The following is an 18,519-nucleotide window of genomic DNA, read 5'->3' on the forward strand; positions in this document are numbered from 1 at the left end:
CTTCATCTACACTGATTGCAGTGGATTTAACAAGTGACACCAATAAGGGATCATAGCTTTCACATTTATTCACCTGGTCAGTCTATGTCATGGAAAGAGCAGGTGTTCTTAATGTTTTGTCCACTCAGTGTATAAATCAAGTAATTGATTAACTACAACACTGGCTCCCTCTACAGCAAATAGGTCATCTAGCCCTAGTCTCACAATTTTAACATACATTAAGCGAATGATTGACTTGAGAATGTAATTTGGTCACTAATGAAAAAGTTAACATGTAGGCAAATGTGGTTGATGAAAAAATGCTAAAAAAATGGAAAATGGGTTCCATAAAGACTTTGGCTAGAGAAACTTCTGTGTGTAAATCATCTATTGGTGTCAATGGGAAATGGGTGCAAATCTTGAGATGCGTGTGTATCTCAAGTTAGGGTTAGCCTATGAATTAATACCAAGTCAAAACAGAAAATCCCCAACATTTCATTTGCATAACCATTGAACCAGAAGACTGAAAACAACACCTGCACTGAGAGAAAAAAGACTAATCTGAAGAGAAAACATGAAATGTTTTCGTAACAGACGGTTAAGTTAAAGGTTAACTATAAAAAGAGTGTTGAGTAACTTTGAAAGTAAGCCTCGAGATACAAATTCACCTCTGTGATGAGAACAACAAGTTTAACTAAGAAAACCCCAAACCCCATAGCCTGGTTACACATGTAGCACATGACATAGCAAAAACAGATGTGGAACCAGGCTAATCAACAACTTACCTTTCTCTGATGAACTCAGCAAGTTCCTTGGAGGAGATTTGGCCATGCTTCATGTTATGGTAGAGAACATCAAATCCATTGTTTTTTTCACCCTGGGAAAAAAACAAAAACAGAGAGATGGTTAGTAGACTGAAATACTGGTAGGCAGTAAGAACATCCACTGAGAACATCAAACCGCTCTGTAGTGTTCCCTTGAGTTTGAGTTAAGCCTTTCCTCCATGCTTTGCAGCGCTGGCGTTCTCCACTATGAGCGTTCTCATGGTCTGCATGGCTGTCAACTGCATCCTCAGCAGCCTTGACTGGTCCACCATAGTCGACCTGGCCATAATGTTCAGGTTCTACTACACGCCCTTACGGTTCTATGGTCCCTAACAGGGTTCTATGGTCCCTAGAATACTTCTAATGGTCCCTGTACGATTCTATGCTTCCTAAAACGGTTCCAGCGCTCCCTATACAGTGCCTAGAACAACTCCACAATCCCCATACATGAAGTATGTTCCGAATAACATTGATGGAGGAGGTTGATGATAGGTCTTCAACAGTCAGACTGTGTAGATAGTTTACTGTCACAGATAGACCACTACACTCTGTGTTTGTTTGTGTGTCAGTAACCGTCACTACTCTGGAGATTGGTGTCCAGCTGCACCATGGGTATTTTAAAAAATGCACACACCACTAGGGCTGTGACGGTCATGGAATTTTGGATGCTGGTAATTGCCCGGGCCAAAATGACCGCGGGTCTTCGTCATAACCATTAGAATAGCAACAAACAAACAAAAATGCTCCTGACCGCATGTGCTGCCATAGATTATATTTCTGTGTGCTGCACCTCGCTTGCACCTTTCTGCATCTGCTCGTTTGCTACAACACCTTGCTTGTTACAGCAAGGAGCAACAAAGTCTCATCACGTTAAGAGTCTGTGTACCGCAGAAACATCCCGTCTTCACTCAGCTGTTTGTTTAAACATTTGTAATATAGGACAGTTATTTTATTTTCATGACAGCCTTCATCCGTAACTGCCGGTTACACGGTAATTGTGCCAGCCCAATTTCGCCTAAAATGACATACCCAAATCTAACTGCCTGTAGCTCAGGACCTGAAGCAAGGATATGCATATGCTACTTTGAAGAATCTAAAATAAAACATATTTTGATTTGTTTAACACTTTTTGGGTTACTACATGATTTCATATGTGTTATTTCATAGTTTTGATGTCTTCACTATTATTCTACAATGTAGAAAATAGTAAAAATAAAGAAAAACCCTTGAATGAGTAGGTGTGTCCAAACTTGACTGGTACTGTATCTACAGTGAGGGAAAAAAGTATTTGATCCCCTGCTGATTTTGTACATTTAGCCACTGACAAAGAAATGATCAGTCTATAATTTTAATGGTAGGTTTATTTGAACAGTGAGAGACAGAATAACAACAAAAAAATCCAGAAAAACGCATGTCAAAAATGTTATAAATTGATTTGCATTTTAATGAGAGAAATAAGTATCTGACCCCCTCTCAATCAGAAAGATTTCTGGCTCCCAGGTGTCTTTTATACAGGTAACGAGCTGAGATTAGGAGCACACTTAAAGGGAGTGCTCCTAATCTCAGTTTGTTACCTGTATAAAAGACACCTGTCCACAGAAGCAATCAATCAGATTCCAAACTCGCCACCATGGCCAAGACCAAAGAGCTCTCCAAGGATGTCAGGGACAAGATTGTAGACCTACACAAGGCTGGAATGGGCTACAAGACCATCGCCAAGCAGCTTGGTGAGAAGGTGACAACAGTTGGTACGATTATTCGCAAATGGAAGAAACACAAAAGGACTGTCAATCTCCCTCGGCCTGGTGCTCCATGCATGATCTCACCTCGTGGAGTTGCAATGATCATGAGAACGGTGAGGAATCAGTCCAGAACTACACGGGAGGATCTTGTCAATGATCTCAAGGCAGCTGGGACCATAGTCACCAAGAAAACAATTGGTAACACACTACGCCGTGAAGGACTGAAATCCTGCAGCGCCCGCAAGGTCCCCCTGCTCAAGAAAGCACATATACATGCCCTTCTGAAGTTTGCCAATGAACATCTGAATGATTCAGAGGAGAACTGGGTGAAAGTGTTGTGGTCAGATGAGACCAAAATGGAACTCTTTGGCATCAACTCAACTCGCCGTGTTTGGAGGAGGAGGAATGCTGCCTATGACCCCAAGAACACCATCCCCACCATCAAACATGGAGGTGGAAACATTATGCTTTGGGGGTGTTTTTCTGCTAAGGGGACAGGACAACTTCACCGCATCAAAGGGACGATGGACAGGGCCATGTACCGTCAAATCTTGGGTGAGAACCTCCTTCCCTCAGCCAGGGCATTGAAAATGGGTCGTGGATGGGTATTCCAGCATGACAATGACCCAAAACACACGGCCAAGAACAAAGGAGTGGCTCAAGAAGAAGCACATTAAGGTCCTGGAGTGGCCTAGCCAGTCTCCAGACCTTAATCCCATAGAAAATCTGTGGAGGGAGCTGAAGGTTCGAGTTGCCAAACGTCAGCCTCGAAACCTTAATGACTTGGAGAAGATCTGCAAAGAGGAGTGGAACAAAATCCCTCCTGAGATGTGTGCAAACCTGGTGGCCAACTACAAGAAACGTCTGACCTCTGTGATTGCCAACAAGGGTTTTGCCACCAAGTACTAAGTCATGTTTTGCAGAGGGGTCAAATACTTATTTCCCTCATTAAAATGCAAATCAATTCATAACATTTTTGACATGCGTTTTTTCTGGATTTTTGTTGTTATTCTGTCTCTCACTGTTCAAATAAACCTACCATTAAAATTATAGACTGATCATTTCTTTGTCAGCGGGCAAATGTACAAAATCAGCAGGGGATCAAATACTTTTTGCCCCTCACTGTATAATTAACATAAAAGTTCAAATGTTTTGAGCAGTAGGTCTTCATAGTAGCGCTAAAGTGACCAGTTATCTATTCAACACATTCAGAGCATACGGATGCAGAGGTCCTTTGCTAGATATTGCATTTCATACATGTGGGGAAGTGGCTCCTCACCTAGGGATATTCTGGTTTGATCATATTTACTGAAAGTATTTATTTCTTCACATTATTTATTTAAGAGCAAGTTGTGTTTTGTCCATGTAGCCTATTTATTCATTCAGTCACTTACAAACCTTCAACAGCTCTAAGATAACTTATCCACCATCTCAAACCTCTATAGCAAATTTTGATTGTACGTTTCTTTATTTCAATTGGCTGAGCTCTAATGATGTGGCTAATTGACACAGCTGATTTTAACCATGGTAATTAGGTCACCTGACATTTCAAATAGGTGTGCCCAAATGTCTGTTAAGCTAGGTGAGCCACGGTTTTAAAAGTTGCCAATGTATAAATGGTTTTAAACTTGCTCTGGAAATGCAGTTTTAAAATAAATACAATACTTTTGAACAGTTTTTATCTCGGTCTTTGTTTTCAGCATTAAGTAGTTGAATAAGGCCAGCTCTTTCACAATACAGCTGAAGCATTAACTCTATTCACAGCAGAGGAGACAATGGGGCTGACACAGTAACACCGCTAATGTACCTCAAATACCAAACAGACAGGAAGAAAGCACGTGGTAGGTCAGCATTATAAATACACTGAACAAAAATATCAACGCAACCTGTAAAGTGTTGGTCCCATGTTTCATGAGCTGAAATAAAAAATACCAGAACTTTTTTATATGCAGAAAAAGTTCTCTCACTCAAATGTTGTGCACAAATTTGTTTACATCACTGAGCCGAAATACACAACAAACTCCACTGTGCAAAAAGTACAAACAGCGCTTTCCGGACCTCATGTACCTCTGAATAGTAGGCTATGGTTTAGGCAAGTTCTATGGTCATTCGAGGAATACCTTACAGTGCCATAATTTTACCCCTACGCATTATGAGGTCAAACACATACCTGACCTAAGATCAGGTCTTAGAGGCAACTTCCTCCTGCAGCAAAGGACTATCCTGTTGCAGAGCCTGTCTGTCCAACAGAGGGCAGAAATTAGCAAGCTCATAACATTTACATTATTTAGCAGACGCCCTTATCCAGAGCGATTTACAAATTGGTGCATTCAACTTCTGATAGCCAGTGGGACAACCACCTTTTTTTTTTTTAAATGGGGGTTGGGGGAAGAAGGATTACTTTATACTATTCCAGGTATTCCTTAAAGAGGTAGGGTTTCAAGTGTCTCCGGAAAGTGGTCAGTGACTCCGCTGTCCTGGCGTCGTGGGGGAGCTTGTTCCACCATTGGGGTGCCAGAGCAGCGAATAGCTTTGACTGGGCTGAGCGGGAACTGTGGTTCCGTAGAGGTAGGGGAGCTAGCAGGTCAGAGGTGGATGAACGTAGTGCCCTCGTTTGGGTGTAGGGTCTCATCAGAGCCTGAAGGTAAGGAGGTGCCGTTCCCCTCACAGCTCCGTAGGCAAGCACCATGGTCTTGTAGTAGATGCGAGCCTCAACTGGAAGCCAGTGGAGTGTGCGGAGGAGCGGGGTGACATGAGAGAACTTGGGAAGGTTGAACATCAGACGGGCTGCAGCGTTCTGGATAAGTTGTAGGGCTTTAATTAGACCTGGATCAAACTTAATAATAATGATAATAAATAAAATGCCATAGCTAGGGCAAGGCTATATATAGCTAGTTTTGCTGGGAAAGGCACTTTAATTGACAATCTTTTTTTAATGTACCTAATAAAATGTTCAGGAAGGTAAAATGTTTTCAGTATAAACTTAAACGACAAATCAGATATAAAGTATGTAGAAAAGGTCATGCTCATCTATAGCCTGGGAAGACAACTCACCACTGCAAGAGTAGCCTAAGTATATTTTTGTCTTTCAATAAGTGTGGTTGTTGGTATTGTCTGGCTAGGGCAATTCTAGTTATGTGCTTCCCTCTACATAGTAGCCTATTTAATCATTGCTTTGAACTGCAGAATGCTAAGTAATTGTGACTGACGTGTTAGAATATTAATTTGGACTGGTTTCAGGTCAATTTGTGATAGCTTTCTGATAAGGTGGGTGTGTGTTGAGGTGGTATTTTTATTCACCTCTGCTAGGCAATCAGCGATTAGTGTTAATACTTCAGTCTCCCCTAGTTTTTCAGCAGCAGCTGTATGCGGCCGTCTTGTCAAGCGGTGGTGTTGTCGGCCAAAGCAAAGACTGTAGCTGAAAAAAAGGCATTCTGCTGAGTTGTTCTGTGGAATTATTCAAGGAAGGCTTCACACCACTCTCTCACTTGACTATCTTACCAGGTTATTTTCATAGAAATCAAGTATGTGCATGATTTCTATCCCTGTAGGTTTTACAAACGCTCCCCACCCCGTGGCTGCAACTCTTCTAATCTAGTGTACCCTGCGCGCACAACGCATGTGGAATTCCTAGTCTCCAGCAGCCTTTGGAACTGCCAATCGGTGGTCAACAAGGCTGAGTTCACCTTAAAGTCCCTAGACTTTCTGATGGAGACATGGATTACCCCATGAGAACAATGCTACTACAGCTGATCTCTCGTCATTGATGTGTTCTCTCATAGTCAGAGAGCATCTGGTCGTACAGGGCTACTATTTTCTCCTAAACTGAGATGTTCTTTTTTCCCCCTGTCTCACCTCTCTGTCTTCTCATTTGAATTCCATGCTGTCACTGTCACTTGTCCACTCAAGCTTCAAAAGGTCCAATGCAGTCCTTTTTATCGCAATGAAAAGAATTTAGCTAGGACTGTCTGGGATAGGTTTGGAACTCTTCCTTATTGGTCTATTAACTAATTTACCGCCTTGTGAAGCCGTTAGCGATGATGCTAATGATAACCTTCTTCTGGTAGAGATGGAAAGGCTTTCCCAAAAACCTTCTCAATTAAATGTTAACTACAAAGTAACTTATCCCTACCTGGCAGAATGACATCATGATTATTTGCATCAATCCAATGGCCATTTGTTTTGTATACTCTGCAATCACATGAGCGCTACAGAAACAGTGCTAACCAAACAACAGTCTCTTGCTGGTGCACACTTGCATTAAAGGGTAACTACACCCCAAAATTAAAATGTATTATATTTTTCCCAGACCTCAAAAGTGGTCTCCTGATGTGGTTTAAACATTGTTGTGAACTTAGAACAACCCGCTTCCCCCTGATGCTAGGACATCAGAGTCCCTGTCCATCTTCCGAAAACAACTGAAACCTTACCTCTTCAAAGAGTATTTTAAATATGATATTAGTGGAATGGTGTTTAGACATTGTACAAATTAATTTAAAATGAAAAAATGAAATCTCTTTCGTCAATAAGTATTCAACCCCTTTGTTATGGCACGCCTAAATAAGTTCAGGAGTAAAAACTTGCTTAACAAGTCACATAATAAGTTGCATGGACTCAATAATAGTGTTTAACATTATTTTTGAATGACTACCTCATCTCTGTACCACACACATACAATAATCTGTAAGGTCCCTCAGTCGAGCAGTAGATTTAAAATAGATTCAACCACAAAGACCAGGGAGGTTTTCTAATAACTCGCAAAGAAGGGCACCGATTGGTAGATGGGTAAAGAAATAAAAAACAGACATTGAAAATTATTAATTACAATTTGGATGGTGTATCAATACACCCATTCACTACAAAGATACAGGTGTCCTTCCCAACTCAGTTGCTGGAGAGGAAGGATACCGCTCAGGGATTTCACGATAGCCAATGGTGACTTTAAAACAGTTACAGAGTTGAATGGTTGTGTTAGGAGAAAACTGAGGATGGATCAAGAACATCGTAGTTACGCCACAATAAAAACCTAAATAACCGAGTGAAAATAAGGAAGCCTGTACAGAATAAAAAATATTCCAAAACATGCATCCTGTTTGCAATAAGGCACTAAAGTAAAACAGCAAATAATGGCAAAGAAATTAACTTTATGTCCTGAATGCAAAGAGTTATGTTTGGGCCAAATCCAACCCAACTGTTCATATTTTCAAGCATGGTGGTAGCTACATCATGTTATAGGCATGCACAGTGGTGTAAAGTACTTAAGTAAAAATACTTTACAGTACTACTTAAGTATTTTTTGGGGGTCTCTGTACTTTACTATTTATATTTTTGACAACTTTAACTTCACTTCATTCCTAAGGAACATTATGTACCTTTTACTCCATACATTTTCCCTGACACCCAAAAGTACTCGTTACAATTTCAACGCTTAGCAGGACAGAAATGGTCCAATTCACGCACTTATCAAGAGAACACCCCTGGTCATCTCTATTGCCTCTGATCTGGCAGACTCATTGAACACAAATGCTTTGTTTCTGAATGATGTCTGAGTGATGGAGTGTGCCCCTGGCTATCTGGTTTGCTTAATATAAGGAATTTGGATTGATTTATACTTTTACTTTTGATACTTAAGTATATTTAAAACAAAATACTTTTAGACTTTTACTCAAGTAGTATTCACTTTTACTATTTTCTATTAAGGTATCTTTACTTTTACTCAAGTATGACAATTGGGTACTTTTTCCACCACTGGGTATGCATGCAATCGTTAAGGAATGGGGAGTGTTTCAGGATCAAATAGAAATGGAGTGGAGCTAAGCTAAGCACAGGCAAAATCCTAGAGGAAAACCTGGTTCTGTCTGCTTTCCACCAGACACTGGGAGATCAATTCACATTTCAGCAGGACAATAACCTAAAGTACAAGGCCAAATATACACTGGAGTAGCTAACCAAGAGGACAGTGAATGTACCTGGGTGGCCTAGTTACAGTTGACTTAAAATCTACTTGAAAATATATGGCAAGACTTGAAAATGGCTGTCTAGCAATGATCGACAACCAACTTGACAGAGCTTGAAGAATTACTTTTTTTGTGCAAATATTGTACAATCCAGGTGTGCAAAGCACTTAAAGACTTACCCAGAAAGACCTACAGCTGTAATCGCTGCCAAAAGGTGATTCTAACATGTATTGACTCAGGGGTGTGAATACTTATGTAAATTAGATATTTCAATTTCAATACAATTTGCTAAAGTTTCAACAACAAAAAAATAACATGTTTTCACTTTGTCATTATGGGCTATTGTGTGTAAATTGGTGGGGGAAAATGTAATCCATTTTGAATTAAGGCTGTAACACAAAGTGTGGAATAAATCAAGGGATATGAATACTTTCTGAAGGCACTGACAAGTAGTATGGAGCTGCGGCTCTGACAGGATTTCGGTTAGCCGGCAATTGCAGGCTTTTGGCCGATAATAATATTAATTTTACTGGTCAAAATGACCGGGAGAAAAATTCTCATTGCAAAATAGCTTACTGTGAGGAACTATAGTTTTAATATATCATTCGGAATGGATGTTAAAAAAAACAACACTTTCCTACATTTTCGCGCAGCAGGCCAGGTACTTATATGCGTGCTCAGGCGCGCACACTCCCTCAACATTATCAGTATTCGGCGCATGTGACAAATAACATTTGATTTGATTTATCAGGACAGAGAAACCAGACATGCTTATTGCTCACATGGAGCACTTTAAACAAAAGACAATTAAAACATTTTACAAATCTCGTAAATGATGGCTATGAAATAAACTTTAAAAAACTTGTTCTCACAAGTGTAGCAGGTTGTGAACTCTGCAAACCACGTGTATTGTGTGTAGGCCAGAGACAAAAAAATCTAATTTGAATCCATTTTAAATTCAGGCTGTAACGCAACAAAATGTGGAAAAAGTCAAGGGGTGTGAATACTTTGACGGAACTGTATGTCCCATCCTACATCCTGATATTACCAGGTTGACCTGGTATAGGTGAGAGATATATACAGCTCTGGAAAAAATTAAGAGACCACTGCAAATTTGTCTTATATCAGCATCTCTACATGTATGACAGCCATTCCATTCCAGTGTCTGTTGAATTCCAACACAAGCACACCTCATTCTACTGAATTAGGTACTGATTAGGTGATCACCTGAACCAAATCTTATTTAACGAGGAAAAATATAAAAACCACTGCTGTGGTCATCACTATCCTCTTGCAATAGGACCAGCTGGATGGCAAAAACAGTGCTAATAGTACCTCAAAAGTAATATTAATAAAAAAATTACTATTGACCATGCCAAAAGAGTTGAAAAGGAAAGGTTTGAGTGAGGAAATGTAGGGTTCAATTATGGCTTTACTGGCAGAGGGATACAGTGAGCATCAGGTTGCTTTCATCCTTAAAATGTCAAAGATGGCGGTTCATAAGAACAAGGTCAAGCAGCAGACATTGGGGACAACAAAGCTACAGACCGGCAGATGGCGAAAACGACTCTCTACTGACCGGGATGACCGCCAACTAATTCGAATGTCACTCAACAACCATAGGATGACATCAAGTGACCTACAAAAATAATGGCAAATGGCAACTCGGGTGAAGTGCACGGCGAGGACGATTCGAAACAGGCTCCTAGGGGCAGGGCTGAAGTCGTGCAAAGCTAGAAAAAAGCCCTTCATCAATGAGAAGCAAAGAAGAGCCAGGCTGAGGTTTGCAAAAGACCATAAGGATTGGACCGTAGAGGACTGGAGTAAGTTCATCTTCTCTGATGAGTCCAATTTTCAGCTTTGCCCAACACCTGGTCGTCTAATGGTTAGACGGAGACCTGGAGAGGCCTACAAGCCACAGTGTCTCGCACCCACTGTGAAATTTGGTGGAGGATCGGTGATGATCTGGGGGTGCTTCAGCAAGGCTGGAATCGGGCAGATTTGTCTTTGTGAAGGACGCATTAATCAAGCCATGTACAAGGTTGTCCTGGAAGAAAACGTGTTAAAGGAATAGTTCACCCAAACTACAAAATTACATTTTACATTTACATTTTAGTCATTTAGCAGACGCTCTTATCCAGAGCGACTTACAGGAGCAATTAGGGTTAAGTGCCTTGCTTAAGGGCACATCGACAGATTTTTCACCTAGTCGGCTCGGGGATTAGAACCAGCAACCTTTCGGTTACTGGCACAACGCTCTTACCCACTAAGCTACCTGCCGCCCAATTACATTGGTTTCCTTACCCTGTAAGCAGTTTATGGACACTGTATGACAGAAACCCATGCTTTGGTTAAACCATCAACCCTGGCACAGCATAGATATGAAATCCCCCCATTTCGTCCATCTGTGCACCAGCTGTGATTCACCTCATCAACTGAACTAACCCGTGACTGCCACACAGCCACTTCCTGGTTGTGTCCTGAACAGGGCCATACATAATCATCCCCACTGTGCTTATTTAACACATGGGTTCATTTCATTCCACCATATTGTTTACCCCCCTCCTATCTATCCCCTCTGAGAGGTCAGGGGTCATGGAAGGCTCATGCCAAACGAACCTGCAGCCTAGTGCATCTGAGGATAGATATTTGCAGCGCAAACAGAAACGAAAGAGAGAAAAGGATAAGGATATAGACTTCTCTGCAGTGCCCTGTAGTTTCCTGCAGACAGACATAACAGCAATGGTCTGAAATGGACTTCCTGTTATAGTGTTGTTATTTAAACCAGTCCAGGCTGCATCTGAAATGTCACTGCACAGGGCTCTAGTCAAAAGTAGTACACTATATAGTGAACAGGGTGCTATTTCGGACCCAGCCCAGGCCTCAGCTCTGTTGCTATAATCAATAGTGTGACTTTAGCACATGACTCACACAGCCTGATTTACATATCCTAGGCTACCGCAATGACTAGATACCATGGGAGCTGCAGAGAGTGAGAGACCGAGAGAGGCAGAAAGAGAGAGAAATTGAGAGTGAGAAATACAGACAGAGAGAGAGAGAGAAAAATAGTCTGAGAAAATACAATTCCAAACAAATTTTTACAGCAACAGGAAGGGCTAATATTATGTGCTCCTGGAATGCAGCAGTATAGAAACGAAAATGAATACAAAAGCTAAATAAAATCACAGGAAACAGGTCTGGGCGTTTTTCCTTTTTCCACCCCACCAGTACAATCCCCCATAGTGACTCGCAAGGAACAGAGACACACGTTCTATACAAGGGAAAGATGTCGTGGTTATGAGTCTGAAAACCAACCATGCTATGTTGTAACACTACTTACTCAGTGATCCTAGGAGACAGGAGTGCCACACGGCTCTTGAATTCAAATGCCCATTTGGAGACTTATTGACCAAGGCTCTGGTGTAGAGTGATTCAAATTCTAACCACACATTGTGAAATTCAAGACCAGTCATTACTCTTGGCCTGGCAGTGAGTGGCCTGTTAAGACTGCCCTCCACACCAGTGAAAGATAACCTGTGGAGGGGTTGGCGCGTGCATATCAATCGGTGCCTCTGTGGAGCGAGACTAGAGACGTCCACAATGTCCGATTGAAAGAGCTCAAAGCTTCTCAAGAACTTAGAGAGAGAGACAGATGCTGAGAAAGCTGAAAGAGAAAGAGCTGAGAGAGAGATCACTTTAATAAATGTGCCCATTTACCCAACTAGAATCAATCGGCCTATTCAAGTTGTGCTGATGATTAGCAACTGATACAATACAACATGCTACTTTTACGCAGCGTAAAGAATGGATTCTTTAATGTTTTGCATGCCAAATGCAATAGAATATTGTTTTGCCAGTGAGAGACCAGACCATGGACTCCCTGCTATGCTTCTCTGCTACAATCAGCAAACAAACATTGGCCTTAGTTATACAAAAGTAGGCAAGAGTATAACCATGCAAGAAGTTGACAAATTAAGACTGGACGGAGTGTGTACGTGCACAAGCATACGTGCGAACGTGTGTTTCTACTGGGAACACTGGTATCACTCACACAGAGGGAGAGGATAACAGCTAGACAGCTGGGGAGGTTGTGACCTCACGCCAAATCGTTGTTAATGGCTCTCAGTCTCTCATATTCCGTCTCACTTACCGTTTCATTCACACTACCTCTGTATGTCTGGTGTTAGCTCACAACTAGCCTATATTCTCTCACGAGAGGAAATTCATTGGGCCATTTTTGCTGACAAACAAAAGACAACATGTACCTTACACATATAGGTACAGTAGTCAATAGGCCCTTGTGGAAAAAGTAGCACACGCATTATGCAATTGACATTTCCATAATTTTGCCTATACTGCCGCACTATCAATCAGGGGCGCAATTTTTGTTTAGAAAAACACAAGTAAGAAGCTATATAAAGTTCCATTACCCTATATACAATGTGCAGGGATACTGGAGTGATAGAGGTAAACTACATGACCAAAGGTATGTGGACACCTGCTCGTCGAACATCTCATTCCAAAATCATGGCATTAGTATGGATTTGGTCCCCGCTTTGCTGCTATAACAGCCTCCTCTCTTCTGGGAAGGCTTTCCACTAGATGTTGGAACATTGCTGCGGGGACTTGCTTTCAGCCGCAAGACCATTAGTGAGGTCGGGCACTGATGTTGGGCGATTAGGCCTGGCTCGCATTCGGCGTTCCAATGCATCCCAAAGGTGTCCGATGGGGTTGAGGTTAGGGCTCAAGTTCTTCCACACCGATCTCGACAAACCATTTCTGTATGGACCTCGCTATGTGCACAGGGGCATTGTCATGCTGAAACAGAAAAGGGCCTTCCCCAAACTGTTGCCACAAAGTTGGAAACACAGAATCGGCTAGAATGTAATTGTATGCTGTAACGTTAAGATTTCCCTTCAATGGAACTAAGGGGCCATTATTCCTCCTCCTCCAAACTTTACAGTTGGCACTATATATTGGGGCAGGTAGAGTTCTCCTGACATTCGCCAAACCCAGATTCGTCCGTCGAATTGCCAGATGGTGAGGCGTGATTCATCACTCCAGAGAACTTGTTACCACTGCTCCAGAGTCCAATGGCGGCGAGCTTTACACCACTCCATCCGACGCTTAGCATTGGACATGGTGATCTTAGGCTTGTGTGCAGCTGCTCGGCCATGGAAACCCATTTCATGAAGCTCCCGACGAACAGTTATTGTGCTGACGTTGCTTCCAGAGGCAGTTTGGAACTCGGTAGAGAGTGTTACAACAGAGGACAGACGATTTTTACGCGCTATGCGCTTCAGCACTTGGCGGTCCCGTTCTGTGAGCTTGTGTGGCCTACCACTTCATGGCTGAAGTCTCCTAGAGATGAACGTACTTTGGTGCGAAAAGTGCAAATCAATCCCAGAACAACAGCAAAGGACCTTGTGAAAATGCTGCAGGAAACAGGTACAAAAGTATCTATATCCAAAGTAAAACGAGTCCTATATTGACATAACCTGAAAGGCCGCTCAGCAAGGAAGAATCCACTGCTCCAAAACCGCCATAAAACCACCAGACTACGGTCTGCAACTGCACATGGGGACAAAGATCGTACTTTTTGGAGAAATGTCCTCTGGTCTGTTAAAACAAAAATAGAACTGTTTGGCCATAATGACCATCGTTAAGTTTGGAGGAAAAAGGGGGTCTTGCAAGCCTAAGAACACCAACCCAAACGTGAAGCACGGGGGTGGCAGCGTCATGCTGTGGGGGTGCTTTGCTGCAGGAGGGACTGGTGCACTTCACAAAATAGATGGCATCATGAGGAAGGAAAATTATGTGGATATATTGAAGCAACATCTCAAGTCATCAGTCAGGAAGTTAAAACTTGGTCGCAAATGGGTCTTCCAAATGGACAATGACCCAAAACATACTTCCAAAGTTGTGGCAAAATGGCTTAAGGACAACAAAGTCAAGGTATTGGAGTGGCCATCACAAAGCCCTGACCTCAATCCCATAGAAAATCTGTGGGCAGAACTGAAAAAGCGTGTGCGAGCAAGGAGGCCTACAAACCTGACTCAGTTACTCCAGCTCTGTCAGGAGGAATGGGCCAAAATTCACCCAACTTATTGTGGGAAGCTTGTGGAAGGCTACCCGAAACGTTTGACCCAAGTTAAACAATTTAAAGGCAATGCTACCAAATACTAATTGAGTGTATGTAAACTTCTGACCCACTGGGAATGTGATGAAAGAAATCAAAGCTGAAATAAATCATTCTCTCTACTATTATTCTGACATTTCACATTCTTAAAATATAGTGGTGATCCTAACTGACCTAAGACAGGGAATTTTTACTAGGATTAAATGTCAGGAATTGTGAAAAACTGAGTTTAAACATATTTGGCTAAGGTGTATGTAAACTTCCGACTTCAACTGTATATATAGTGTCGATATATATAGGGGTAAGGTGACTAGGCATCAGGATATATGATAAAACAGAGTAGCAGCAGTGTAAATGAAGACAGTTAGGATATAAATAAATGGAAAATGGAATTAAAATGAAGAAGGATAGGCTACAACAACCAAGACCCAACAGGTAGGCTGCTACTTTATATTCTGAATGGAGTTGTTGTTTGTAACTGTAGGATGAGAAAGCTAATGCAGCCTCAATTAGCCTAGCTAGCTTAACTAGCTTCTCCCGGTTTCATTACAGTCAAGACATGTAGCTACTACGTAATCATATTGGATGATAAATAACCTATCTATGGCAGGTATTATTCGACTATAGTGCGAGTCGGCTAGGTTGGTTGCTGTCTCTCGTCTCTCCCTCCCTCCTCCCGGTTCCCGTGTCACACGCTCACACTCACAGTAGCCTACACACACAGCACAGCCCCTCCTAGAGCATCACCTCGCTCTACCGCTGCTCCCTCGCGCTTTATCAGCTCTGGTTAATAATGTAGCTTAAAAAAGGGACTTTTCTGCTGCTTCCCGCACTCGGATCGGGTCTGGATCCGATATATACAGAACGGGTTTAGTTGTCCTCGGATCCGTTCGGGTCTCTATATTTTACTAATTAATTGATGCATATCGGATGGGAATGCCCCAGGTCCATTTTGGAACAGGTACCACAGTCTTTCTGGCCTTAGCTATTCTCTGTCTGAGCAACACTAACAGTGTGTCATGTGTTCCGTTTGCTTTTGGTAGAACAAATTATGCTAAATTAGATCTTGATAGGAAATAGCATCAATTTTCCCATTTGAGCCAAGCACAAAACGTACACAATGACGAATAACATGGATTTAGCAAGTCAAAACAAAGGAAAAGAGAAAGTTTCCATGCATAGAGCAGAACTCTAGCACAGGACCAGAAATAGGTCGCTGTAATTCTCAGACAAACTAGAATGGAAGAGAAAAAGTGCAATAGCAAAGAGAACATTAGCCACCAGACCAGAACATGTATCCTCGTTTAAACTTCATGATTTGATTTGTAAGATGTAGAAAAACAGAACATGGTTTATTTTTCCCATTCAAATAAAGACAGCTCAAATCCTTGGTTGAAGCTACTCCCTGAATCATCATTGGTCCCCTGTAGCTCAGTTGGTAGAGCATGGCGCTTGCAACGCCAGGGTTGTGGGTTCGTTTCCCACGGGGGGACCAGTATGAAAATGTATGCACTCACTAACTGTAAGTCGCTCTGGATAAGAGTGTCTGCTAAATGACTAAAATGTAAATGTAAAAATGTCATCACAGTGTAAATAAATAATGAGGCCAAGAGTGCAATCTCTGGTTCTCTTCACTCCCACTAGGCTTGGCCAGGAACTTTCTTTTGTACTTCTGTGTATATTTAGATCCGATAATCAGATCAACAATTTCACATATCCTTTGATTCTTCAGTAGTGGAAACTTCGGTGATGAATCCAAAAGAAGCATTGGAGCAGTTAGTTGGCCAACAGTCCTTATAACCCAGGTGGACTCTCTCACATTGGCCAAGTGAAAGCTATGAAAAAACATCCTTGTCTGTACAAACTCACTAAGGCTTTTAGTATGTGTGACAGCTTAACAAGTCTCTTCCCCCCCCTCCTCTGTAAATGGGTGGGAGACAGGAAGGGAGCCCTCGGGAGAGCAACAGAGCTCTCCTCAACACATGCATGTGTAAACCCAGACGCCCTTATGACATCATCAGAATGTCTGCCTGCCGACGGCGCTGAAGCTCATGTGACTTGAAAATGTCTGCGAGGCAAGCAGGGCACCAGCACGCAGGTCTGTCACAACATGTCAAACCAACAGTAACTCACTGACTCACACTGGACTGGAGAGTTTCATGGTTAAGTAAGTATACACAAGGTTGTAGTGTAAACTCACTTTAGGTTCGCTATGACTGCATGGAGGTAGGACAGATGGGCATCTCTGTGAGGCCTCCTCCTCAATGTCATAACATGATCATGTAGCTACCATTCTAGGCCTATATTTTTACATTCTCCACCACACCCCATTCATAATCAAGCATTCTGTTGTCAGAGGAAGTTGCCTTTCCAAGTTGCTCCCAAGTACAAATATCTATAGGGCCAGGAGTTTTCCTGACAATATGACCTGACTAAGAAAAACTCTGGGCACAAGTTATTGACCTTATTTGTGAGGTAAAATATAAATTGACTCAACTCAGAGAAGCCGTTCCCTGTGTAACCCAAGTTCCCCAACTCAATGTTGACATATACCTCCCAACCCCAGATACCAGCGGAGAGTGAAAAGATTCCTCCAACTGTCATATGGCTAAGGCCCCATCTCTGATGACCTCACAACTGAATCTCATGGCCATTACCCAAAACAAAAAAATGCTCCTCTATTCCTCTCCACAGAGCGAGAGAGTCAGGGATGGAGAGAGAGGAGCTATCCTCCTATCCTCTATCTACCATGTCATTTTGTGATGCCCTCATATTCAATGCTCAGTGGAGGAAAACAAATAAAAGCCAAGACAAACAAAGGCAGCCATTTGTTATTTGGACAGTGGCTCTTTACAGTGAGGGAGAGGGCAGAAGCTATGGTAATGTAGCTAGGCCCTGTGTCTCATCTCACCATGTTTCATTCCATATTGGATGGATGGATGGATTTTAAACTACATTTGAGGCTAATCAAAGTAAAACCCAAACCAATGTGAACAGTCATTTTCTAGACAATTCTCGGTGTGTTTTAGTGTGTACAAATTATGTGGACGTGTGTGTGTGTGTGTGTGTGTATGTCCATAGGACAGCTTTCTCCTACCTGGTGTGTGGTCTAATAATTTCCCACTAGCTCCCTTCCCTTTCCACTAGTGCGCACACACACACACACACACCACACATAAGCTCCTCACCACAGGGATGAGAAATATGTCCCAGGGCTGTTGGCTCTATTAACACTGTTTGTTTATCGCGCTACCATCTTATTGTCCCATGAAACGCTGAGGGGGACAGACAGTTCACCACACACAAGCCCTGCCTCCACACAACGCTGGGTTAGTGGGCTATAGAGAGCTACAGTGTTCTCTCAACCCAACCTGCTGATCCACTGACAGACAGTTCACTTGGAGGGCAGTAGGCTATATGCCTGGCCTGGGGTGTATTCACATTCAGTAGGGTGAGACATATTGACATAGCAGACAGAAATCTAATGTTTAGAGCCGACACACAGCTATTCCATACGATAGAGAGCACTGTCTGTTCTGCACAATACATGTATATCTGAACATCTCTTGAATACGCTCCTGGTTTAGATGGAGTCTACTGTAAACACAATGCATTATGCATGCAAACAAACGCAACATAAAAAACACAGTAGACTGCAAACAATACTGAATACTGTACTGTTTCTGTACAGCTGCATCTGCACTATACTATTGACTGTTGGGTAGAAAATATTAAAATCAGAAAGGAATGAGGGAACAGATTCATTTAAAACACAGGGGTAGAAAATCCATTGAAGGGGAAGCACAGCAGTGACTACACTATCGGTTTCCTTCATTCCTAAAAGACTTGTTTGTTTAGCTGAGGGAAGAGATGCTGTC

General features: G+C 42.1%; 1 protein-coding gene across 4 annotated transcripts in view; it reads right to left on the reverse strand.

The window, feature by feature from the left end:
• The window catches only part of fcho2 (FCH and mu domain containing endocytic adaptor 2), a 95,071-nt gene that overhangs the window by 66,799 nt on the left and 9,753 nt on the right, over positions 1 to 18,519 (reverse strand). For all 4 annotated transcript variants that reach the window (XM_045208038.1, XM_045208039.1, XM_045208037.1 and 1 more), the window contains exon 2: positions 765 to 856. In XM_045208038.1, coding sequence (XP_045063973.1) covers positions 765 to 856 — 92 coding nt within the window. The remainder of the gene's footprint in view (positions 1 to 764; positions 857 to 18,519) is intronic.

The sequence above is a fragment of the Coregonus clupeaformis genome, chromosome 27 (assembly GCF_020615455.1).
Source record: "Coregonus clupeaformis isolate EN_2021a chromosome 27, ASM2061545v1, whole genome shotgun sequence".
Classification (NCBI taxonomy): Eukaryota; Metazoa; Chordata; class Actinopteri; order Salmoniformes; family Salmonidae; genus Coregonus; species Coregonus clupeaformis.